Source organism: Corapipo altera, unplaced genomic scaffold (assembly GCF_003945725.1).
Source record: "Corapipo altera isolate COAL_440 unplaced genomic scaffold, ASM394572v1 58, whole genome shotgun sequence".
Lineage (NCBI taxonomy): Eukaryota > Metazoa > Chordata > Aves > Passeriformes > Pipridae > Corapipo > Corapipo altera.
In genome coordinates this window covers 1,605,253-1,630,082 of record NW_020884898.1, presented here as the reverse complement: position 1 = coordinate 1,630,082, position 24,830 = coordinate 1,605,253, and the positions used below count along the sequence as shown (strand labels likewise).

Sequence of the window (24,830 nt, the reverse complement as noted above, 5' to 3'; positions counted from 1 at the left end):
CTGCTGAGATGGAACAATGTTTCTCATTTCAGGAGTACGCTTCCTCTATTCTTTCAAGTTTCATTCTGAATGACAGATGTGGAGGTCTGACTACATTGATCATTGACTTAAAAAATTTTGAAAAATGCTGAGGTCTTGTAGGTTTTGGGATTTTTTGACTCAGCTGAAAGGGCAGAAGGACTGAAATCTTTGTATTTTTGATTGATGGATGTCTCATGGCATGGTAGCACCATGGTCCAGTGTTGTACCAGTGATGTACTCTGATTTTGGAGACTTGAGAAGTTAAGGTCCTCAGTAATTTGACTGATGGCTAGGGATTCAGGAAGAGGACCACTACTGAACATGAGCCAGCAGTGTGCCCAGGTGGCCAAGGCAGCCAGTGGCATCCTGGCCTGTATCAGGAATAGTGTCGCCAGCAGGACCAGGGAAGTGATTCTAACTCTGTACTCAGCACTGGTGAGGCCACACGTGGAGTACTGTGTCCAGTTCTGGGACCCTCAGTTCAGGAAGGATATTGAGGTGCTAGAGAGTGTCCAAAGAAGGGCAGTGAGGCTGGTGAAGGGACTGGAGCACAGGCCATATGAGGAGAGGCTGAGGGGGCTGGGGTTGTTTAGCCTGGAGAAGAGGAGGCTCAGGGGAGACCTCATCACTCTCTACAGCTCCCTGAAAGGAGGTTGTAACCAGGTGGGGGTTGGTCTCTTCTCCCAGGCAACCAGCAGTGAGACAGCAGGGCACGGTCTTAAGCTGTGCCAGGGGAGGTTTAGGTTGGATATTAGGAAGAAATTCTTTATAGAAAGGCATTGGAATGTGCTGCCCAGGGAAGTGGTGAATTCACTGTCCCCGGAGGTATTTAAGAAGAGAGTGGATGTGGCATTCACTGCAGTGGTCTAGTTGACAGGGTGGTGTTGGCTCATGGGTTGGACTCAATGATCTCAGAGGTCTTTTCCAACCTGGTTGATTCAGTGATTCTGTGAAAGCATTTTAGGCTCAGAACTGACATGTTTGAAAGCATCAGGCTTCATCAGAACATTGCTACCAGCTGTAATTGGTCAGGTACATTTCGGACTTCATTATAAATTTAACTTTTGTATAATTAGGCAACGAAGAAATATTACACTGTAACAGCATCAGCTGTTGCAAGCTTCTGGTGGGCTAATGTTTAATTGGCAGCATAATGGCTCATTAGACATGCCTCAAGAGATCCATACAGATGTTTTCACTAAGCAGAAAAAATTGAGTATGCAACATCAGATCTGCATAGAATACTAAGGATGATTGAGTTGTTCACCTTTATGGGGATCAGTCTCCCAAAGAAGACTTGGTTTACCTGGTTTTTTTTTGTGTTATGCAACAGGAGTAAAATCTCATTTTATTCCATGGAAATCTATTCTTGTCTGAAAACTACATGTCTGGTCCTGATTCTAAAAGCATATGGGCATACATGCTGCACTGTAAGGTTCACAGTGTTCTAAAAGCCTTTCTGAGGGCATGGAGAAGCATGTGTGTTCATACAGACATCTCGGATCTGTTTTATTTTCTCAATTGTCTTCATACTGTTGAAAAGACGTCTTTGCTACTGTGATTTACTACCAATACTTTTGAAAAGAAAGGACGGGAACTGCTAGTTCAGAACTATTTTCCAACACAGATACAAGAAAGCCTTGAAAACTAAAAGCCTCATCAATGAGGCTACTTCTAGAAAATTAATCTGTAAGGAAATGTATAGAGTAAGGGAAGACTTCTGTTCACTCGACAGCGGCAGTAGGACTATATAATTTGGAGGTGCTCTTTGAGGTAGAAATATTGACCAGTTATTTGTAATTAGGTTGCTAAAAGTAGAGTACAAGTATCTCTATACAGAATGAAAATCTAGTACTTGTCATGCAAATAGACAAGACTGTCAGGAGACATCATTTATACTTATCTGGGATACAGTTCTTCCATAGACTGTAAAATCATCTGTCAGTTTAGTAAGACTGGCAAGTGTTAAGATAAAAATAATGCTAGAAAAAAATTAAAGCTGTTCTTGCATCTGAGATATCAAAAACCTCTGCTTGCTTGATTATATTACAGTCTTGGTAAGTTGTTTAGAGTTAATTTTGGTGTACATACCCTTTTTAGCTGTCTGTCTACCTAGTACAAATACGACATGATGTGATTTCTGGTTTCACTTTGAATTGCCTCGATCTCTCAAAGCTTCAGGGCTCTTCTTGGTATGGGTTTGGTTTATGTTTTGTCCTTTTTGGTGGGAGGGGGGCGAGTATTCAAGGTGTTTTGGGTTTTTTTTGTTGGTTTTCCTGGGTTTTGTTGTTTTAGTTTTTTATACAATTCTACATTGTGCCTCTTGGTGGAAATATTTCTTTATAAATGCTTGAAAGACTTTTCTCTTATATTTTTGTTTATTAGTAGTCTGAAATCTTTAAAGGCTTTTTGGTTACTTCTTATGAGGAAAAAATAAATTTTTGGAATAATAATAGAAACTGAATATAGCTACTTGAAAATCATTGAACACACACCACTTAAAGATTAAAATTAAAGTGGTTCCTGTTTCTGATAACATATGAAAATAGATCCTTGTTTTATATAATATATGAAAAAAGTATTTAAGTCCTGGTTTGTTAAACATGTAAAAAGATATTTATAGCTTTAGGTGGTCTGAATGCATATTGCTGAATTCTGGTAATGTTGCAGCCATGATGGACTTTATATGTTTTTCAGAAAATAAGAGCTGCATGCCGTAAAGCTTATCTGCATTTCCTAACTTCAAATCAAAAAGAAATACTTTACCTTTAATATAAAAGATATATAATAAAATGCATTGTCTCTGTCTACACACCTTGCCTTCTTTCTCTTGAAGATATAGCAAAATGGTAAGCCTGAAAGGCCAGGTGTTACTTCCTGACCTGTAATATTAAGACTGTTTTGGTACTTTGTAGATTTAATAGTTGCATTTTGATTAGTTATTCTTAAGTGAACCTTAAAGTGAAGATAGAAGATTGTAAAGGTGCAGTCATTTTAAGATTAGAACAGTTAAATATTTGTTAATCAGTTCCCTGTTCACTCCACTACTTCCTTAGAAGCTTTTTGAGACTGGTTAAGGATGTTTCTTTGTAGAAAGATTTAAATCTATTTTTAAAATTATTTCTATTTATTATTTTTTAAAATTTGTCTGCTTTTTTGTCTTGCTGTAGGAATCTGATGGCCAAGGCTGTCCTTTCTGCCGCTGTGAAATCAAAGGAACTGAACCAATCATTGTGGATCCCTTTGATCCAAGGGATGAAAACTCCAGGTGCTGCAGTATTATTGATAGCTTTAGTATGCCCATGTTGGACTTGGATGATGATGATGATAGAGAAGAGTCTTTAATGATGAATCGTTTGGCTTCAGTCCGAAAGGTAAGTTTTCAAGCACTGTACAACAGCTAAAGTTAGATGTTTGTAAATTAAACTGCCTGTAACTTTAAAAAATCAGAGCTTGCACTTCATTCTCTAGGCTTCATCAAATCACTGAACAGTTTTGGGGTTGAAAAAAAAAATATGCATCAATCATACTACATTAACACTGAAGTTGAATAGGAGAAAAAATTATTCCAGATTCTCAACTGATGGGAACTGTGTTAACTTTGTTTATAATGGACAAAGCATGAGTTTGCACCAACTGAGGCTGTTATCCAAACTACACTGTAGGGACAATTCCCTGAGCTTTTATTTGTAAGGAACAAAAAGATTCATATATACATATATTACTAGTTTTTTGCATCTGTGTGTATACACATGCAGAGAATGTTTTAGGATTAAACTTAAGTTTCTAAACAAGTTATAAATATTATTACTTTGTAAAGGTGACTTGGCAGCCAATTCATATTGCTCACAAGTAGCTTTTAATCATGTTTCAAGTGGGCTGTCTGTGATGTTTTTTCTATTTTTTAAGTGTTAGGTACTTTTAGTGGGAAAAGTGCTTTTGGAGATTATTCATAGTGACTTTGTGCTTTGGGATGTTTTTTGTCCTCAAAGTGATCTGTGTTAAATTTTGGGATCTTTCTTTGGTCACAGGATATTTTATTACTGATAAATAAGCACTATCTTAACAAAAGTTTATTTTACAGTGATAATTTTCACGACTGTATTTTAGCCTGGAACAGATACTGTCATAGTCTATGCAACACTGATTTTGATAGGGCATTTTCTAGATTTTACCTTTTACTGAGGTCATCTAGATTGAGCAGTTGCCTTGGAATTAATTCTGTAATTCTTGCTCTTCCATTTCCTTATCATTTTATTTATTAAAAAAACCCCAACTCCTGCTTCACCCTCATATCTGAGTATCTGTCAGTTAATATACACATTTCTGATATCCTTCCTAACCTCTTAAGGCTTATGAATCATTCTTGTGTTGTGTACGTAATACAACACGGTCTACCCTTGGGAACAGTTTATCCTTCCTGCCTGGACTTAAATTGTAGTCTGCAGCCTGACCTCTGTGAGATAGCCTTGAAATGATGGGCTTTTATAACACTATCACTTCCATGATAAGGCAAAAATGCATTATGCTTTTATCAAAGGAAGGAACAATAGGCTTTACAATAAGTCTTTGGTATCCACCAAGTGCTCGAGTGCTTAAGTGCCTTGCTGTGAAAGAAACCTACTAATTATTCCTAAAGTTTAGGAACAGGGTTTTTTCACTCTGTTAACCTCTTGAAGTCCTTACTTGAAATTCTTGAATTATTGGGTCATTTAGTGATTTTCAGCTGCTGTTTTCATCTTAAAACTGTTACTAGTGGTTGTGCAGTGATGCTCTTAACCATACCACGTGTGGAATATAACATTGCTTACATACGCTTTTTACTGGTAATGTCTTCATCAGCTTTGTCTTTTTTGAATCATTACTTGTTTTGCCTGCTTAAGTAGGGTTTCTTTGTAGCCTGCTAAAAGAAATTATTTTTTTTCTCTGACATGTAAAACTTTACTTTTTTTGACATTTTCTTTTGTTTATTGTTAATGCTGTTAATAGGAACGTGATACGGCATAATGACTGTGTTGTAGCAACTTAATTTGTTCAGACAATGCAAGTTGATGACAAAGACAATTTAGCTCTTGTAGCCACCCTGCTGATACTGTAGTAATGTCAATGAACAAATTTTTCCATTCTTGCTTTGTTGCAAGGACTACTGTATGGTTTTTCAACATAAAACTCTTAATCCTTGACAGTCAAATGGGCTGCGTTTGTCTCAAATCACCTGGGTAGACCATATGATATTCTGAGAAAAATCTGGCTAGTAGTGAGCTGGGATGTTAACCTTGCTAGAGGAAAAGAGTTTTGGGGACATGAAGTTCTGATGAAAGTGATTGTGGGGCTTCATAATGTGTTGAGGAAATATATCAATCAGATATCAGAACAATACTAGTTCTGCCGTTTATCATTCTTATCCCTGAGGTATGCTTAGAAACTGCAAGAGGTATCTGAACTAAAGCACTGGAGGACCTCAGACTTGAAATTGCTTCAAGGAAAAGAATAATCTTGAAGCTCCTTACTCAATTGTTTAATGGAATGAGTAGATGGATACAAAGAAAAATGAATCATTCCTGTTAGGTGTTGTGTATGAGTCAGCAGCAGTAGCAGTTCAGCTGTAACAGTGGCTTTAGAGAAATCCACTGCAATTAGTCTGTTTATCTGCCTCATCAAGCAGCTTAGTTTTTTTTTTTCATTTCCAAATTGTTTTCAGATATTTCTTTATGAAAGAAAGATGAAGAGTGGTGTCAAAAGCCTCTGTTAATTGTTTTATTGCTGAAAAATTTCCAGCCTCGTGGTATCAGATTAACTAATGCAGTTCTTGCCTGAAATGTTCCTTTTCTCAGTATTAGTATTTGAAAGAGGTGTAATTGCTGGGAGGCAGTGTGCCTTCCCTAGTTAAGATACATTTTACTGATTCTTTTGGCAGTGTGGTCGTGACTCTGACAGGCTTAACTCCCTCTCCCTCCTCCACGTGCACTTTGTTGGGTCAGCAAAGGAAAGATCAAATAGGGAATACACCTGTCTTTGTAAAAAAATGTTTACAACCATCAGTGTTGAGTGATGTAACTTTATATCCTCATATAAATTTTGAAGTCCAGATAATACTAATCTGTCTTGTCTTAACAAGAAATACCAAATATGGGATTTACTTTTACTGGATTATAAATAAAGAAACTTCAGAGAACCACTTGGAAATGAGAAGTCCATTTCTGGTGTAGGTCTTCTTGGACCTTCTTAAATGTCTCATGCAATTTATGATTTTGCTCCAGCAGTCAGGATAGTATTCCTCAGTGAGTCACTTGTTAGGATTTGTGTTGAGTATGCTTTTCATATCTGTCTATCTGGGAGAAAAGTATTTGAGTATTTGAAGCCAAGATCCTTGATTCAATAGCCTGACTGTTAATATTTCCATCAGAAAAATCTTGACTAGAAATTTTAATCAGTGTTGGAAGCAGGCTTTTTCTTGAATTGACATCTGCCACAGGCAAACTGATACCAGTATGTCCCAGTAATAAATACATCTGATGAAATAACACAAGTGTGGTCCGTTTTGCAGTACAATTGCAGAGGAAGTCACAGCTGCTTTTCCCTTGGCAGCAGTCACGCCAACCAGATCAAGTCCATGTTGTTACAAAGGAGTCTGTGTTCTTTTCCTTAATTACATCTTTATTGCACAGGTCTGTGTGTGTTGCAGCAGAGCCCCTTTGTACACTGAAGGTCTGTCTTCTGTCACTGCCAGTTCATTTGAGTTAGTTTTTGTCTTAATCACTTGCTTGTTTTATCTTTTTGTCACTGTACTCTCTCGTTGCACATTTATTTCCAGCAAATACAAAATACACAGAAATCTTCAGTAGGTGACAAACAGAAACATTTTAAATCTCTTTGTCCTCAGGGAGTCTACCAAAAGGAGTAGGTATTGTGTACATCCGTTAGAGCTTTGGTATCCACGTGAGATGCAGCCATCTTGTTGGCCTGGCTGTCAACACACATCAAATTGATGCAGCTGGTCAGGTTGGATGGGGTTGGACTGAAAAATATGCGACTTCTATAATGTGAATATGATGGAAATCTGATGGTGAATACTGAAGAAAATCTTTTTGTTGCTGTGGAATATTTTTTTTTATTTTATTTTTTATTTTTAGTATCAGTAGATCTAAACAAGGAATCATAATTTGTGGTTTGTCTCAACAAAGCTTTCACTGTTAGTTCAGCACCAGTAGGTGATATGGATTAAGCTTTCTTGTGCGGGAAGAGAAATTACTTTTGCTTGCAACTGTTTTCCTTTTTTTCTTTTTATTGTTTTCTTGTGCCTTATAAGTTACTCTTTAACCTGTTGGTCATCATCAGTTTCTTTTTTGAAATCTCTGGGGCCACAGCATGTTGTGATAGCATAGTGGCTGTAGGCAGTAGTAGTCCAGGAGACTGAAAGATTACTTTATTGTTTTGAAACAAGGCATAACAAGACATTAATGTAAACTTGAAGTCCTTTCACACATTCACTGCTTTGAAAATTTTCCATTTCATTTTGGTAGTTGTGGGTTACCATCCATAGAGTGTGCTGGGTACAGATCGCCAAATACCAAATATATACAGAACTAGAAGTTTATCACATAAATTAAATCTCTTGCTTCAGTGGTGTTAAGAACAGTCGGGTTTTAAATATCTTGAAACTTTTAAATGAATTTTCATATTATTCTAATTTCTGTTAATGCCTATTCCATATTAGATGTGTCTTTCAACCACTCGTTTTTGTAAATCAGAAAATAGCATCAGTCCCTACTGAATTTTAAATGTGAATATTTCCATGATTTTTGTCTCTGCTGGAGCTAAGACTGTTATGGCAAAAGAAAAGAAGTCTAACATGGATGGAACCAGTGGGCTCACTGAGGGATGAGCATATCATTTTGCCTAATGATTCTTTAGAGCAGAACTGTGTAAGAGAAGGTCACCATATAGAATTAGGGACCAATATTCTCAGTGATATCACTACAGTGTTGTTCACTTAGCTGGGGATTCTTACAGCTCTGTGCAGTGTGACATCTGAGATTGTCATGTTGCCCTCTGAGGAAATTGCATTAATTAATGTGATGGTGCGACAATTAGAACATCTTAAATTCCAAACAAATGTTTCCTGTCCAGTAATCTGTTTCCAGTATTTCCTATTTTCCTTATTCTTTGTTTCCAACTCCTGTTACATGTAAGTTTGTTCTTCTGGAACAATTCCCTGCTGACTGAAATGCATTATCTTGTGCAACACCATAAAATGTTGAGAATTAAGTAGAGCACTTTCATTTTTTTTTAAATAATTGCATCTTTTTGGAGGTGTGACTTGCTTATTTGGTTCTATTTCTGGTAATTTGGGAATTAAATTAATGTTCTGTCTGCTGAAACCAATCCATTGAATATAGTATATTGCATGGTTCTTGGCTTTTGGGAATGCTTGGTGGAGTTATAACTAAACTTTGAAAACTAATGCTATTAAACGATACAATGTTTATTATGCTATTTAACTGATGCTTTCTGGTAAGGAAAATGAATTGAGATTTGGTTTATAGTAATTTTATAATTACAGTTGCTGAGGCATGCTCGTGAGATACATATCTAACTTAGTTATTCAGCTTTCCATAATGTTCAGAGAGGGTAAGCACTTCAGTCACTCATGTTTATCTTCATGGTCTTCCAGTCAAGGACAGGGGCATTCACCAGCTGAAGGAAACAAAGACAATTTAAAGATTATATTCAAGTCACTTAGGATGGACATTACAACCACTTCTTCACTGAAGAGAGAAACTGTAAAATCTCTGATAGCAAGGAAGAGCATAAATCCTCAATTGCTCCATCTCTTGAAGGTGAATGTTTAGCTGTGACACTGAGCTTACCCAAAGCTGTAGACCAAGTAGGAAGACTCTAAATAGGAACAAAAAAAAAAATCAACCTAACAATGGAATTGCACCTTAGCCTTCTGGCTCTTCAACACTTCCTCACCCCTCTCTTGCATTTTCTTACCCTGTCAACAGTAATACCATGGTGTCTCCTATTTTTGAAGGAAATGTGGTAGCAGTCCCACTTGTATAAAACAGGATATTAAATGAAGCTGTAGTACAGAGCATTGAGTAAGGAGTCAGTATACTAGATCATTTTCTTGGATCTGCTTTTGAATTTATGAAGTTTCTTTAATATAGTCACTGTATGTAAAGACAGATAATGTTTACTTGTTTCCCTTGTTAAAGAACTTTCTAGTCTCATCCCAGTTATCACCGTGGGATGTACAGCATTTGTGAGAAAAAACTTATGAGAAGAGGGGGAAGATTTTATCAATGTGGCTTTGCCTAAAGATGGGTGTGTTTTTATGAGCGATTTTTTTATGCTTGCCTTAAGAAGGTGGCAGATTTTCGCCCTCTGCAGGCAGGCTCTGGCACAGAACAGTGGGATGCCTCAGTGCCCAAGTGACCCAAGGCTGATACTTGGTGTGAATGTCTTCCAGCCACTTGTGTCTGCTGCCAGGGAAAGCACAGAATATCCAGGTTTACTTACAGAGCACTGAAATTCATACAGTGAACTCACAGAAATAACTTAAACTGATTTATGCAAACACCTGAACTGTGTTTGTTAAAACTGAACCAGATGAGGATCAGGGAGTAGTTGCAAAACTGGTGGGGTTGAAATCTTTGGTTCTGATGAATTTGGAAGGGCAACTCAAGAAAAAAAGTTGTAATTTGTCACTGGAGGGAGATGTTAACATTATGTGGTATTAGTTCAGTATTTGCTAAAATGATAAACTAAATTTTTCTAAAAGGATTTTTGAAATTCCTTCCTTGTTTATTTGCTGATTTAACTTCTTTGCTTACCACCTCACTGATGATTTTGGATCGTAAGTTTTCAGAAGACATAGTATTTATATGGAAGTGTGATGTAAAAATGGGCTGTAGTTAACACACAATATCATAGATGTCCAGGTTTTAAAATCAATTTACAGAACTTTAGACTGAGTACTCTCTATTAATAAAAAGGTTATCAAGGGTAGCAGTATTACAGCTGAATTTATGTTTGTGGATTTTTTCCTCATGTTTGACAAGAATTGTTTGTTTTTTATACAAATTGCTGGCATATATATTCTGTTTTCATCACAAGGTAGTGTGGGTCTTAATTTTGAGGTAGAATGACTTGTAGACTTCTTTTTCAGTAGCCGTAAGATTACCTCCTATACTGTCTATTAATTGAAAGAGCAGCAGATGTCCTTTATGATAAATGACTGTTAGTAAGTATTATTGAATTATCGTTTTAGTTGTGGAATGGAAGTTGTATACTTGATCATCAGGTAAATAGTAATTTATTTTTGTTCTGTCTTGAAGTGCAATGAGAGGCAAAATTCACCAGTGACTTCCCCAGGATCTTCCCCTCTTGCACAAAGAAGAAAACCACTTCCAGACCCCCTGCAAATACCACATCTTAGTCTTCCACCTGTACCTCCTCGTCTGGATCTGATTCAGAAGGGAGTAGCACGGTCACCATGTGCCAGTCCAACTGGGTCACCAAAGGTGAGTTTTACTGAACCATCATTTCTTGATATAAGGATATTGAAAATTTGTATTTGATTGTTTTCTACGTGAACTTTCTTGTTTGTTTTGGAAGATGGACTGTTTCAAAACTTTCCATATGTTTTTTCTTTTTTCGGGAGTTAACTCTGTCCAAAAGAACTTTATTTCCTTCTAGCTTAGGGAAATTTTAGATTAGATCCACATTGATGAAGTCTCTTATCTCTTTCCATAATACCTTATGTAGTTAAATGTTTCTGGCTGCATGTGTTGGTCAAATGTGACTTCATTTTGTCTGATGATTATATTGTACTTGGTTATGGTCAGAATTTTAAAGACATTGCAGTAATGGATCAGTTCTGTAATAAACTCCGATTAATGAAAATAAATAGAAACTAAAGTTTCCTGAAAATAGATTTAAAGGTCATTATCTCATTAAAATTATATGTTTTCCTCTCATGATGATTTATGATCAATTTCCACAGTGTCCTTACAAGAAAAATATGTGCAGATACACTGCTTTCAGAAGCTTAAATGGCATATAATAGGACTCAAGTTTCAAGGGAAATAATAATGACTCTATAGCTAATAAGTTGTATACTGTGTTTTGTAAAACAATTGATACTAAAGATTCAATGATTTTTTGAGTGGATAAGCATTTGTTTGTTGCTCTCCATTACAAGTAGATTGTTTTTTGTAATTGCTGCATAGCCAGAACAAGTTAGATTTAAATTTTTCATTTTTGGTTGATGAATAAAAATTCAAGTTCAAACCATGACTTGAAACCCATGTGCTCATAATAATCCCATTTGAAGTACCCTATTTCTTTTGTCAGGTTTTTACTTTAAGCTTGAAAATCAACATCTTTTTAAGATTCTAGTGGTTTGTAATTTAGAAGAAAAAATAGAAGTTTGAATAATTTCTTTAATCTTCTTTCGTAATTTCCTATCTTATGCAGAGGAATTTGTTACGCACGGAAGATATACACAAAGTACATGCCACATCCGTTAAAATTAATTTTACAATAGCATTTTTTACAGAGTTCATGTCTTTAAAAAAAAAGAAAAACAGAAATACCATTAATGCTGCTTTAATATTTTGAAAATTCTTTTTTCTGTGAAACTTTTCCTGGGAAAAAAATAATATTTGGGGAGTATAAGGAAAATAGAATGGGGGCAACAAAGAATAATTTCATACTTAAAAAATTTTCATATTTAAGAAAAAGATGGTTTAGTCCTGCCAAAACTGCTACTTCAGTCAAAAAAACTTTTCTATATTTCTGCAGTTAAAAACTATAATTTATAACTAAGCTATAACCAAAAATCTGGATCTAGCTGTTATGTTCATGTCTTGACAGTGAGAATAACTATTTTTCTTAACTAGCAGTGAATTAAATGCTTCTTTATTTATATACTGTCCTTTTCATAGGAATAAACCTGTAGATAAAATAACTTTATTTTCAATTCAAGTTATGTGTTAAGGTATTGCTTGAAGAATAGTGCTGGGCTAATCAGTGAAGCGAAAGTAAATGTTATTATTACTTTAAAACTTTTGTGACCTCCATTTCTTGAAATGGTAATAATATATGAAGGCTTACCAAAGTTGAAGAAAATTACACATTCCAAGGGAAATAATCTTCCCTGCCTTTATTCTGGTAGCTGGAGATAAAACATTCATAAAAACCTGACCCAACTGTTACTTTGTAAAAGACCATTTATAAACCATTCTTAGTGAGAATGTTTTGGTTTTGTCAGATTTGTGATCTTAGAAACTATGCAGCTACCTGTATAAGTTTTTTTCCTGATAACTTGGTTTTCAGTCTTTTAGTAATAGTATACATAATTTTAGAAAACATTTAACCATTTATGATGTAATTCTATTCTGAGAAAGGAAGTATTTTGGCAAAAGTTGTTTGCAGATGAACTAACTGCAAATATAACTGCATACTAATTATCTTGTTACCTGAAAAAATGAACTGCAATTAAACAAATTGGGCAGTCTAACAATGCATGTTATGTAAAGATTGGAGTCATCCCTAGGTATATAATTAAAAATGAAATAATTGTTTCTTCTTCTACTTTCTTCCTAATCATTGATTATTGTTTTTTGTGCTCATTCGCTGTCACCAAGTAATTCCCCTGGGATACTGGTTTTGCTTTGTTTGGAGATTTTTTGTCTGCATCAAGAAGTCTGTTTTTTCCAAGCATTCCTCAGAATACATTTCAGCAGATGAATAAGTGATTCAAATGATCAAAGCCAAGGATACTGGAAAAACTTATGGACCAGTTAAACATGCCTCAGTTAGTTGTCTTTTCTGCTTTCCACTCCTTCTTTGTGTTACTCATGAACAGCAGAAATAGAGGCATGCTTTCTGAACAGGGGCCAGGTTGTCTGCAGAATGCAGACATTTAACCTACTGGCAAGTGCTCTTGTGATGGCAAGAAAATATCTCCATTAGAACTGGTAAAGCCACACTTGATCCTCAGAAATACCCATGCCTGTATCTAACTTTCTTTTAACTTACTGTGTTTTTTAGTCTTCTCCTTGTATGGTGAGGAAACAAGACAAACCTTTGCCAGCACCACCACCTCCCTTGCGAGATCCTCCACCACCCCCACCAGAGAGACCTCCACCAATTCCACCAGACAACAGGATAAGCAGACACCTACATCATCCAGAAAGTGTGCCTTCCAGAGACCAGCCGATGCCCCTCGAAGGATGGTGTCCCAGAGATGCGTTTGGGACAAGTCAGTTGGTAGGATGTCGAGTGGGGAGTGATGCTTCTCCCAAACCAGGACTGACTGCAATTTCCAACGTGAATGGAAGGCACAACCGCGTAAGTTCTGATCCAGGGTTTATGAGGAAACACAGACGTCACGAGCTGCCTGCAGAAGGTGCCAAGGTATTTCACATGAACTGGATGTTGAATCCTTATTTGATACCCTACTGCAGCGTTGTCTTGCATTGGCTAAAACACCGTTTATATTGGTCAGTGTTGACCTGTGGTTTCTGAGTCTTTACTGTTGATACTTAGTAATAAGCTGATCATAAGGAAATGGTTTGTTAAATATTGTAATTTGTAAAGCAAAAGTACATGAGGGTCTGAGTTACAATTTTCACATCAAACCCTCAGAAAATGTCATGGAGAGAAAATTCTAGATGTGCTATATTCTTTTAGCAAATCGTCCATGATATGCTGTAACGTAGTTATATAATATCTCAGGTCCACTTTGGAAGTGTCATATGCCAAAATTCTGTATGCATTTGCTGATGGAATAGATGTTCCTATTAGTTCTGTTGTAGGTGAGGACCTAGTAACCTCTTCAGTTACAAGTATACTTAAATTATCACATATATTGTGTGCATTAACATAAAAACTAAATATTCTAAAGGTTACTTGCATTGTTCATCATTAAAGCTTACTTTCAAAAGAACTTTAAATTAGTCATGATGTTCAGTATACTGTAATGAAGAAAGATCTAACTTGCCTTGACCCTAAGAAAGATAATATAAAGCCAGGCTAAATGTAGAATGATTTATTGTGTCTTTACCACTGCCTATATGGGCAGCATCCTTGAAAGTGGTCAGTGGCACAGCCTTTAGCAGAATTTTTTCCTCCTTTGTACTTAAATCAGAACTCCAGTTGCTGAAGTTGTACAGTGTTGTAATTTGTCTATAGCAGGTTATAACTTCTCTTGGACAAATGTCCAGTGTAATAGTCCATTTCAGAGTTGTCACTTGAAACCTTTCCACTAATTGTCTGGGTTGGTTTGGGTAGGGATTTGCTTGTCACCCACAGGAAAAATATGTTTTACTGTTCTCAGTTGCATGTCTATTACTATGATGTTTCTTCTGTTAAAAAAAAAAAGGAAGGATTGTTTCTATATGTTACTTCAAGATATCTGGAGAGGAAAGCTTAGAGGGAATAGTTCTGGCATTGAGCAGCTTCAGGCACTTGCAAGGCCACGTGCAATTGGTCAGGCTTAACTTTGAAAAGAGATCAAATGATGATGGCCTAAGAAAAAATTCCTAGTTCTGCTCTAATCAGTTTTATCAAAGCAGCTCAGTAATTTAGTCGTAGATCTTATTAACTCAAAGCTGATACTCGTGTTTTTTTCTTTTTGCTTGAAGACTACATAACTTGTGCTAAGACGAATGGATTTGTGGTTAAGTCATGATAGTTAGAAATAGTTTTTTTTCTCTATTTGCTTTTCCCAAGATCACAAGCTATTTAACCTTTCTGTCTCCAGTTTAAGATGTTTTTTTAATGTGGATGTTTTGGTTATTTTGGAAGTACGTTACTGAAATTCAGTTGCTATTGATAGAAAGTAATCTATGATGAAGACATCTATGATGAAAGGTGCTTAAATTGTCTATGATATTATATATTTTACTTGGAACTAAGCTGTTGTTTAAAAATGCTATAGCTTTCCATCTGATTTTAAAAGGATACTGGGTTTCTATCTTCAACTATACCTTCATGTTGTATTCTAGTTATGGTCTGGCACAGTTTTGAAGCTAATGGAATGAATACATCTGAAATTAGAATACCCACTCAGTGTAGAAGTGCCGTTGTAGTCTGGAAAAGTTTCATATACAAATCTTTAACCAAGTACTGTTTAAACTGTCATCTTCATGGTTATAGTTCTAAGCCATTTGATTAAAGGGAGCAACAGACAACTCTGAATTACCATTTCAGGCTGTATTCACATTCATGAGGGAAACATGGAATGCATTTTTATCCCTGATTTGTATATCATTTGTAATATAAACTTTTTGCTATTGATAAAAGCCAAGAATAGGGAAGACAATCCTGTGAGTATAGGATGGATTCTGGCAGGCACTGTAACACTGAGTTTTAAAAAAATGAATGTTTAGCATACTGTACTTGTTGCTTTTCAATTACATTTCATCTCTCTCACTTTGTGATCTTGAAAACTTAATTTTCCCTCAAGCAGTTCAGCTGTAACGGAGTAGTCCAACTAGTAACTGTGATGAGAAACTTCCTCTTTTCGTGAAGTCTTAAGCTAACATGTTCTACAGCTCCCGAAAGGGGTGAGCTGAAACAGATATCAGAGGCCCTTCAGATAAAAGTTCTGTAGCATGAACTTGCAGGAAAGCCTTTATGCACGGTCTTCTCAACGTCTGTTGTATAATACCTAGTTGATGAATATCCATGACGAGGAACAGAAGGAGATACCCATTGTAACACTTGTGTGATTTGTAGATTTTTTCGAATGGTCATCTGGTAAATGAAGAATATGATGTCCCTCCACGGCTTTCACCCCCTCTTCCAGCTGTCTCCATCATCCCTAGTATAAAGTAAGTTAACTTCATCTGTCAAAGAAATGTGTTAATTAATGTTTGATAATAGCACCGATTCTCTGGTCCTCAATAGAAAAAGGGAAAATGAAAGAATTTAACTAATATAACTTGATGATATGCTTTCTGTGAACTTTATGTTCCCTTTGTAAAACCACATTAAATTGTATTGATTAAGTGGCAGCAGTTCTGATATTAATTGAACGTAGCATGTTTTTATAGGAAAAGAGGCTGAATTGAGCAAGGTCTTGCTCATAAGCATTTGGCAGTGGGAGCAGGTCCTGTCTGGTTTTACTCCTACTATTGCAGCAGAAGTGTGGTCAGAGCTATTTATCACAGGATGATTATGACAGATTCTGGGGAAAGTGCTAAGGGTAAAGAATATGATTTGTCAGTGTTCTGCACCTAATCAAGTCATGCTTTCTAGGATTTCTGCACAATGAGCTTTATCCAGAGTTCACACCAGTATCTGCTCTTTACTGTGGCAAAAAAACCATACAGACAAAACCATTCTATATAATTTTAAATAGGATCAACCTGCCTGAGTTCTAAAATATGGTTTGGGAAGTTTTGTCATTTCAAGTTGCAGACTATTTTTAATCTTCCAGTAACATGACTGTGTATTTTTTACCAAGGTGTTGCCCGCATAGGAAGTATCTTTGGACTCTGAATCACACAGGATTTTGTACAGAACAAGATACATTTGAAGTAAAAAAACTTGGAAGTCCTATAATATAGTTTGTCCTTTTTTGTGTTTTTGTAAGGAAATTGGAGCATATCACCATGTTTAATGCTATCCTACAGCTTCTTTCCAGAGTACTGCTTGTGATTTTTGCTGTTAAATAAAATAATTGGACAGTCAGTACATATTAGTACTGAGAACTTTCTCATTAGTGTACACCCATTCTGTTCAGTTAGCTTTAACATAGAAGACAAATATAATTCAGCTTTTTATTAGTATGCTGTTTTTTCTCTTCCTGACCACAAGAATAAAGGTGCAGTGGAGCACTGACTTTTTTTATTCAGAAACCTGTTTCCAGGAGGAGCAATTGCTGAGGTGAAGTTCTCCATGCTTGCTTTCAGTCCAAAAGGAAATTTTAGGACATTATCCAGACATAGCTGTAATTCAGTGCTGGGATGTAACCTGGTGGAGGGAGGGTATCACAGGAGTACCAGTTGGATACCCCATGTAATCAAGTCCCCTTCTAGTCTACTCATTTATAATACGATGCAAAAGCTGGGATGTTCTATGCTCTGTAAGAAAGAGGAAACAATACTGATAGAAAAATTAGGAAAGTTTTCATATGCCAGAGCAAATGGAACTCTGAAGAGGGGAAGATTCTTATTTTTGTATTTCATGGTGTGGAAAAACCGTAACAGTCTTCTTCATAAGAATCCCGTTTTTTACTCAGATATTTGCAAATTTAGCGTAGAATCAAAGTACATTGTATACAGTATTCACTGGAAATCCACAGGATATTTTAACAATGTGACGTGGCACTCAATCCATGTCAAGCCAATCCAAGGCTAGAATGTGTGACTTCAGATTGGTCAAAAGAAATGTTTTCATTGACCAAAGTCTTCTGAATGGAAAACTGATGTATTCCAGCAAGAAAATATTCTTCATTTGCTAAAACCAAATCCCACTGACTTTTGAGGAAGAAATTAACTCTCATTTGTGTTTCGGCTTTGTAGTCACACCTTTTAAAAATTACACAGAATGTTTTAAATTTTTATTTTTTAAAATGTAAAATTACCAATACATAACATGGGGTAAGAACTTCAGATTTTCTCATTACTAAAATGTCACATGGAATGACTGTTAAAAATAAAAATTGATCATTGTATGTCATTTCTTGAAACACTAATAGGTCTATTTAAAATTTGTTTTAAATTAAGTTTTTGTTACCACTAGGAAATACCCCAGTAATCTATAATACTGTGTGGCAACATGTAGGTGGAAAAACTGGGGAGGGAGGAAAAAAAAAGTCTTCAAAAATAACAAGTTCAGTAGGTTTAACATTTACACCAACCACAAAAATTGCTTTCAAAAAGGTAACCCAAATAATGCCTAACATGATTTCATTTGAAACGTTGTAATATTTTTACAGTGTATTTTTCCTCCTTAGCAGTTAAATTGACTGCTAAGTACTCATAAATATGTTGAACTGTACTTGATTCAAAATACTTTTACTTTCCACAGCTGTGGTACTGCAGTTAATCTGGTGCAAGTTTCTCATTTTTTCCTGCTCTATATTCTCTGCAGTGTTGTGGATTGAGAGCTAGTTTGTTTTTTACAGCTCCAAGGCATTCTATGCTTTCTAGTTATCATCAATCTGTAATTTCAAACATTTGACTGAAGGATACATTGATCATTTATGAAATGTCATAATCTAAATAACGAGGAGGCAGAATGGCCCTTACTTGAAACTTCACAGTTCTAAAATGCTCCTACTTAACTTGTTTGCTCAGTTTTTACTGAATTTGATGTTACAAATATGACTTTTTTTTTTCCCCCTTAAAAAGTACATTCATAGAAAAGCACTGGAGTTCTTTTTATTTTTTTGAAAATGATGCTGATTCATTTTTCATTTTACTAAAGCAATTATTATTAACTGTACTTTAATAATGAGAAGTGGGACTTTTGCTAACCAAACATCTGATTTTTATTTTCCGCTCAGCCACTATGTTGCAGACCTGACATGTGAAAATAGTTATTTTTAATTGGACTGCTGTAATTATGTCAGATTTTTTAGCAGTTTTGATCAAATTGTTATTCTGTTATTAAAAAAAATATAAAACTTATATGTCAAAGATACAGAACCATTCTTTCCCAAAACTTTAAAATTTTCAAGTTAAATAGTGTTTGTTTTATGCCAGTGAGTAGCTTCCATTTTGCTACATCAGTAGAAAATTGACCTGTTTGTCTCAAAAGTGCTGTATACCACAGAGATACTTTGTGTGAGGGAGCATCGATTTTTGAGTATGTAATGAGGCATCCAATTCCAAGTGCCTTTTGTAGTCTATAAATGTATTAGGAACATTTAGTTGCTTTGAGGTAGTTGAGGGAAAAGTAGCACCAAAAGGTATTTCTTCTCTTGACGTCTCTTCTGTTTTGCTAAAAAAATTTGAAGGGGAAAACATAGTTCCATTAAAGCCAACTGTGGTTTGAAAGTCCTGGTTCCCTTGAAATCAGCCTTTGGCATGGCACTTCTCTAGTGACATTAGGAGCATAGCTGACATGCAGGTTCCAGACATCTGAGAGATGATGCACTGGAGGACACAATGTGTCCTTACTCATAGTTTGACAGGCCAGTGGGTGCTCAACTGTTCTGTCATAATTCTTGTTGTGTTGCAGCTTGCTCTGTGACAAATATGAGCAGTTGGCAAGTGTTGATTTGATCATGTGGTCCATAAAATTTCATAGAATCACGTAATGCTCTCAACATAGCACTGATACTTTGTACAGAAAAGGGACAACTGCACTTAAAACAAGCACTTACAGAGCTGGCCAGAAAGCACACCAGGTACTTCAGGCTGGCACAAACAGCCAAGGAACAAGCTGCTAATGAGACAACAGTTGCTCACTGTGGAAGACAGAGGGGGCAAGAAAGAAGCAGAATGTTGTTATTGTCACTGAATCATAGAATAGAATCATAGAATCAACCGGGTTGGAAAAGACCTCTGAGGTCATCAAGTCCAACCCTTGATACAACACTGCTGTGGTTACTAGACCATGGCACTAAGTGCCACATGCAATCTCATCTTAAAAATCTCCAGGGATGGTGAATCCACCACCTCCCTGGGCAGCCCATTCCAATGTCTGATTACTCTCTCACGAAAAAAATTCTTCCTAATATTCAACTTAAACCTCCCCTGGCAGAGCTTAAGACTGTGCCCTCTTGTCCTACTGCTGGTTGCCTGGGAACTTAAAACTTACTGTTCTGAAACAGAGTTTACTTGAGGCCTTACAAAGTTAAATCTTTTGTCTGCAATAGCAGGTAATACTCTGCGTAGGACAAAGGAGTTTAGAGTAAGGAGCTGATGTGTGTATTGTACACGTTATGGGGCAGCAGTTCAACTGGCTGTAGTCTTGTCCCATGACTTAGAACACTCTTTAACAATCAGAATGTAGTAAGGGCCTGCTTGGAATGTATCGTGTATTTTAGTATAATTGGAAATGTATTCAGATTGTGCATTCCTCAGTGCAAATCAGTGTGGTAAAGTGGGGAGATTAAAGGGATTAATTTCAAAACCGTACTCCTGACCAGACTGAAATACATGGGCTGCAAGTTCATCATGATTAAGTTCTGTGAATCAGTTTATCAGTAAATGATGGAACGTGAACCTTTCTCGGAAATACTTCTAAATAAGCATGAGGTGTTGGTTTCCCTGGAGTTCTGGTTACAGCTCAGATGGACATTTAGTGGCTCAACAAAAATGAATTCTCAGATCTTTTCCTAATTTGCCTCTGGCCCTTGGTGCTTATCGGTATAAGAGATTGACATCCAGCCTTTTTTTCAACAAACCAGAATATAATTCTGACTTCCAATTTTTAAAGTATTTCCACCTAAGGAGTAGAAATGGATACTAGAGAATATATAAATACAGTGTACTGGTCAGTTTTATATTCCTCTGTACACAAATCGTATAAGGATGTAAGAACAATGAAGTACTGTAAAGTTAATCATGGAAAACTTCACCAGCTTGATAAACAGATGCATGTTTCATCTCTCTGCTTATAATGACAATGTTCACTGTTTAGTTACAAAAAATTGTTTATTTTTCTGGATGATTTTGTGTAGAACAATAGAGTTAGTCTTAGAACAATAGAGATTTAATAATTCAGTTTGATCTTGAAGCAATTTCAATGATGATGGAGAAAATGAGATAGACATCTAGCAGAACAATGCAAAACAAATTTGGAATCAAATATCATTACAACTGGAGTAAATTGAAAGAGAAGTGTGATTTTTTTTTTTAAAAATAAAAGTTTTGAAATAATAATGTGAAAGTTTAGGACAATTTTAGGACTCTAATGAAGAGTATATTAGCTATATGTTAGTACTCTAACTCTTCTACTGCTTTACAGATCTTTACATTTCAGATATTACTCACATAATATTTACAATCTGGCAAGTATTTTCCTTACTTTAAAGGTAGGAAAACAAAGACTTTACTAGTGTGAAGGACTTTTCTAAGGCTCCACAGTATTCAGAAGCAGTAACTCCAAAACCAGTAACAATTTCTCAGCAGAGAAGGGGAGGGGGGTTGTGTGCTTTTTTTTCTTCCCCAGTAATAGCCTTTAAAGAGGGCTTCAAACAATACTACCAGCCTGGTTTGGCCAGTATTGGACGTTCCTGGTGTAGTGATTAATATTTGTAACATTGCTATCTGCAGAAGCAGCAATTCAATTTGTAATAATTTTCTGAAAAACACAGGCTTATATCTTTGTATTTGTATGTGTGTGTATATATAGATATATATCTTCAAATATATGTATATAAAAACCCCAACATCTCCAGAACACATTGGATTGCCGGTAAGAATGATTACACAGCCACAGAAATGAGATAATTTGTTCTTTGCTGGTCTTTCAGCTGTCTACCTGAGAATAATGCAGATTTCTCATTGTCCCACTACTTTTTTACATTCTGTTCCTCAAAGGTCTGAACATCAGTGACACAAGCCTCTTGTCCATCTAAGAAATCAGGGATGGAAAAAGCAATTTCACACCACTTTGCTGTGGGAAATTTTGCTCCCTCTGCACAACGTGGTTGAAAACTGCAATATAGAGTTTGCAGTTGAGCACCATAAATGTTCTTTCCTCTGTCTTTGGCTGCTGTGTCTTTGCAAAAGAAGTTGGATTCCCATCTTTCTGGAGCTTGTTTGTGAAGTCAAAAGTATAACAGTGGTTGAAGGAAAGCATATGAGAAGTTACAAGTAGGTAGGGAGCTCTAGGCCTTGAATATATTAAAAAAAAAAAAAGGCAGCATATCTGCCCTTTTCTTTCTCTGTTCTTTTTCTTTCTCCCTTTTTTGTGTATTAATTAGTTCAGTGACTGGCTAGTACTCCTGGTTGTTAGTTATTTGGCTTTGTTCACAGAGTACATGGTTGTTCTGAAGTTGTGGTATCATCTACAGTCAATAGTGAAAGATTCGTGCTTTTCCTTTGTGGAGAAGTGTGCTCTGTGAGTCAGGAGCTGCTTGTATTGAAAAAATTGGGAAATAGGCCTGGCCTGTGATTTCAACTCTTGCCCTTATGATAAAATCAAACTAATTAGACTACAGTAAAATGAATTGTGTCCTTCTTATATTTCTTAATAGTCCTTAAAAACTTTCTTAAGTGGTGTATGAAGTAGTATCTTGTAATGTAGCATGTCGTTCAGCTCAGGGGCCATGAGCCATACTTTCAACCCATGAATCCAGATGGCTGTGGATGCATTGCACATCTTTATTCAAGGTCCTTCCTCTATTCACTGCATAATGTAATAGCCAGATGATACACATACTGCTCTTTATGTTTATCTAGTATAAGAATCAAACTTCTCTTTGTGGTTTTCATGTATGATCAAGCTGAAATTAGATTTAATCCTTAATGTAAGCTTTTGTATTTTAGATGTTTTGTGAGTTTCTTATTTATCTTGACAAATTGGAGTAATTGCTGTAAACAGAACTGCTCAGTGTATAAAAGAGTAGATGATGATAATTGCTAGACCTATAACCTAGCTACTTGTATTTTCTGAAGGCCGAAAGACACGTTTAGCTTGTTAATAGCTAACAAAATTATTTTCTCAAGACTGCCCACTAAAATTAAATTTTTGCTCATCGTTCTCTTTACAGTCATATAGCAGAAAACCACAAAGTAGGGGTTAGGTTTTTTTTTTTTTAAAAGAAATCTCATACCCAACAGTGATCTCCACAACAGAAATTGTTACCTGTAAATGGAGATTGTGAAGTCTACTTCTGTCCTAGGCTTCCACTGCCTTCAAGAAGTGATATAAATCACTGTCTGTGATGACAATTAAAGACAACATTTGTCTGAAATAAAACCAATTTAAAACAAATGCAAATTCCAGGAGTTTTATAGTATTAGGGGTGGTACAAGACAGCACTGAAAGGGTGAGTGTTGCATCACTAAGCCCTGCTCAATGCTTTATGCCCTGAATTAACTTTTGTTTAGTTCTTTTGATAAGTGCAAACAGGTTAATCCTTCCAAGTGCCTATTTAGTACTCTAATTCTTTGCAATTCTCTGCTGTGTTGTGCTTGCTTAAAGTAGCTGTTTAACTCTCAGGAGGTCAGCTGCCCTTTTCTCTGTGCATTCTCAGTGACAAAAAAAGCCAGTAACATTACAAGTTTGTTTGTCATGGTGTTTTTGTGTCCTTATATATAGCAGACATTTATTACGGATGTTTGGGCTAAAGAAGAGTATTCTCTGTATTATCTGAGGTCAACTACATAACAGTTAAAGACAAAACAATCTCTTTGTGATCTCCTTAGGTGCCCTGGTCCTTCAGCAAATTCTCTGTCTGATAAATCAAGGGATCATACAGATGATGATGATGAATACAAAGTTCCTTCATCACATCCTGTAATACTGAGCTCACAACCACCTCACGGTCATCATATAAAACCTCTTGCTCGGTAAGGTAATTTAGCAGCCTTGAAAGCAACTTATTTACAAAGCCACTGCTTTTTCCAATATTAAACTGGATTCAATGTTTCTAAAGACTTAAGCTTGCCTGCCTTCTGAAATGTCTTATCTTTCCAAGCTGGGATTACTTATGCTTCTGTTTCCTTTGACCACCACCACCGGTGAAGTTCACTTCATTGTATCTCTCTTGTGTCAGAACTGGATATTTTTTGCTTTTGAGTGCTATTTCTGCAGTTGATCATTTTTTAACCCTTAGGCTGAGGTTTTCAAAACTGACCAGGAGATTCAACCCCCACATCTCTTTCAAATTTAGTTTTAAGGAGAATTTTGTGTCTGAAATTCCCAAAGTCAGCTTTAAAAATCTTAAACTTTCACATTTTATATATAATTCATTTTAAGAAGTGATGCAGTACTGAAAAGTATGTGAACTGGCAACTGTATGTACATACTTTGATTCTCTTGTCCAATGTGTAGGATGCCTTTTTAGCTTCTTGAGCCTGTTTGGCAGCATATTTTCTTTGTGCTTCTCAGGAAAAGAACCTTTTTTCAATACAAGTGGAATATATCTCCTTAGCCTTAAATGTGTTCTAAAACACTATCTCCAAACTTTCACAGTTCTGAATTACTCATGAATTATAGCAAGGAGATTTGGAGCCAAGGGACATGGCAACTGAAAGCTGTGTCATTCCTGGTGAACTTCTTGGACTTTGACTCATAAAATAGTCTGAATGGCTGGAATTAAGTGAATAAGTCTTAGAAATAAAAAGGGGGCAACTTTCTACTGGTCTTGTAGGTCAAAAGTATGATATTAAAATCAAGTATTGATCTAAAAAGTTTAGACTCTTCTGTGATTAAAAATTGCAGTGACATATAGCCATTTTTTCCTCTGTCAGAATGTGCTTCAAAGACGTACCATCAGTGAAGCCCAACATGTTTCTCAGCCTAAAATTAGCCAATTATAATTTTTAGACCTCTTTAATCAGAACTTAAAAGAGGTAGAAAAAAGGTCATAGTATAATTACTCCTTGCATGCAGGTTAAAAATTCTGTCTTTATTAGAAATGCTGATCCAGTCTTTACTGCATAGACATGAATATTACACAGTTGTCTAAGCTTTATGAACTTGAGTACTTAAAAGTTCTTATCTACAGTATGAGACTTTAAAAAAAAAATCAATGCTGAATAAAACTGTCAAGGTTGGCTGAGCAAAAAAGTAGGAAATAAAAAAAAATTCCAAGGTCCTAATCCTTTTTACCTGTGCCATTTTTTATGGGGTTGTAATGTGCTTCTGCATAGGAATGTCTTTTT

The 24,830-nt window shown here is 36.0% G+C and overlaps 1 protein-coding gene across 2 annotated transcripts in view; it reads left to right on the top strand.

Annotated features, from left to right (window-relative positions):
* Positions 1 to 24,830, top strand: part of CBLB (Cbl proto-oncogene B) — a 133,496-nt gene that overhangs the window by 91,549 nt on the left and 17,117 nt on the right. For both annotated transcript variants that reach the window (XM_027648732.1, XM_027648733.1), the window contains exons 10-14: positions 3,192 to 3,395; positions 10,365 to 10,550; positions 13,084 to 13,449; positions 15,775 to 15,869; positions 23,370 to 23,513. In XM_027648732.1, the coding sequence (XP_027504533.1) occupies positions 3,192 to 3,395; positions 10,365 to 10,550; positions 13,084 to 13,449; positions 15,775 to 15,869; positions 23,370 to 23,513 (995 nt within the window). The remainder of the gene's footprint in view (positions 1 to 3,191; positions 3,396 to 10,364; positions 10,551 to 13,083; positions 13,450 to 15,774; positions 15,870 to 23,369; positions 23,514 to 24,830) is intronic.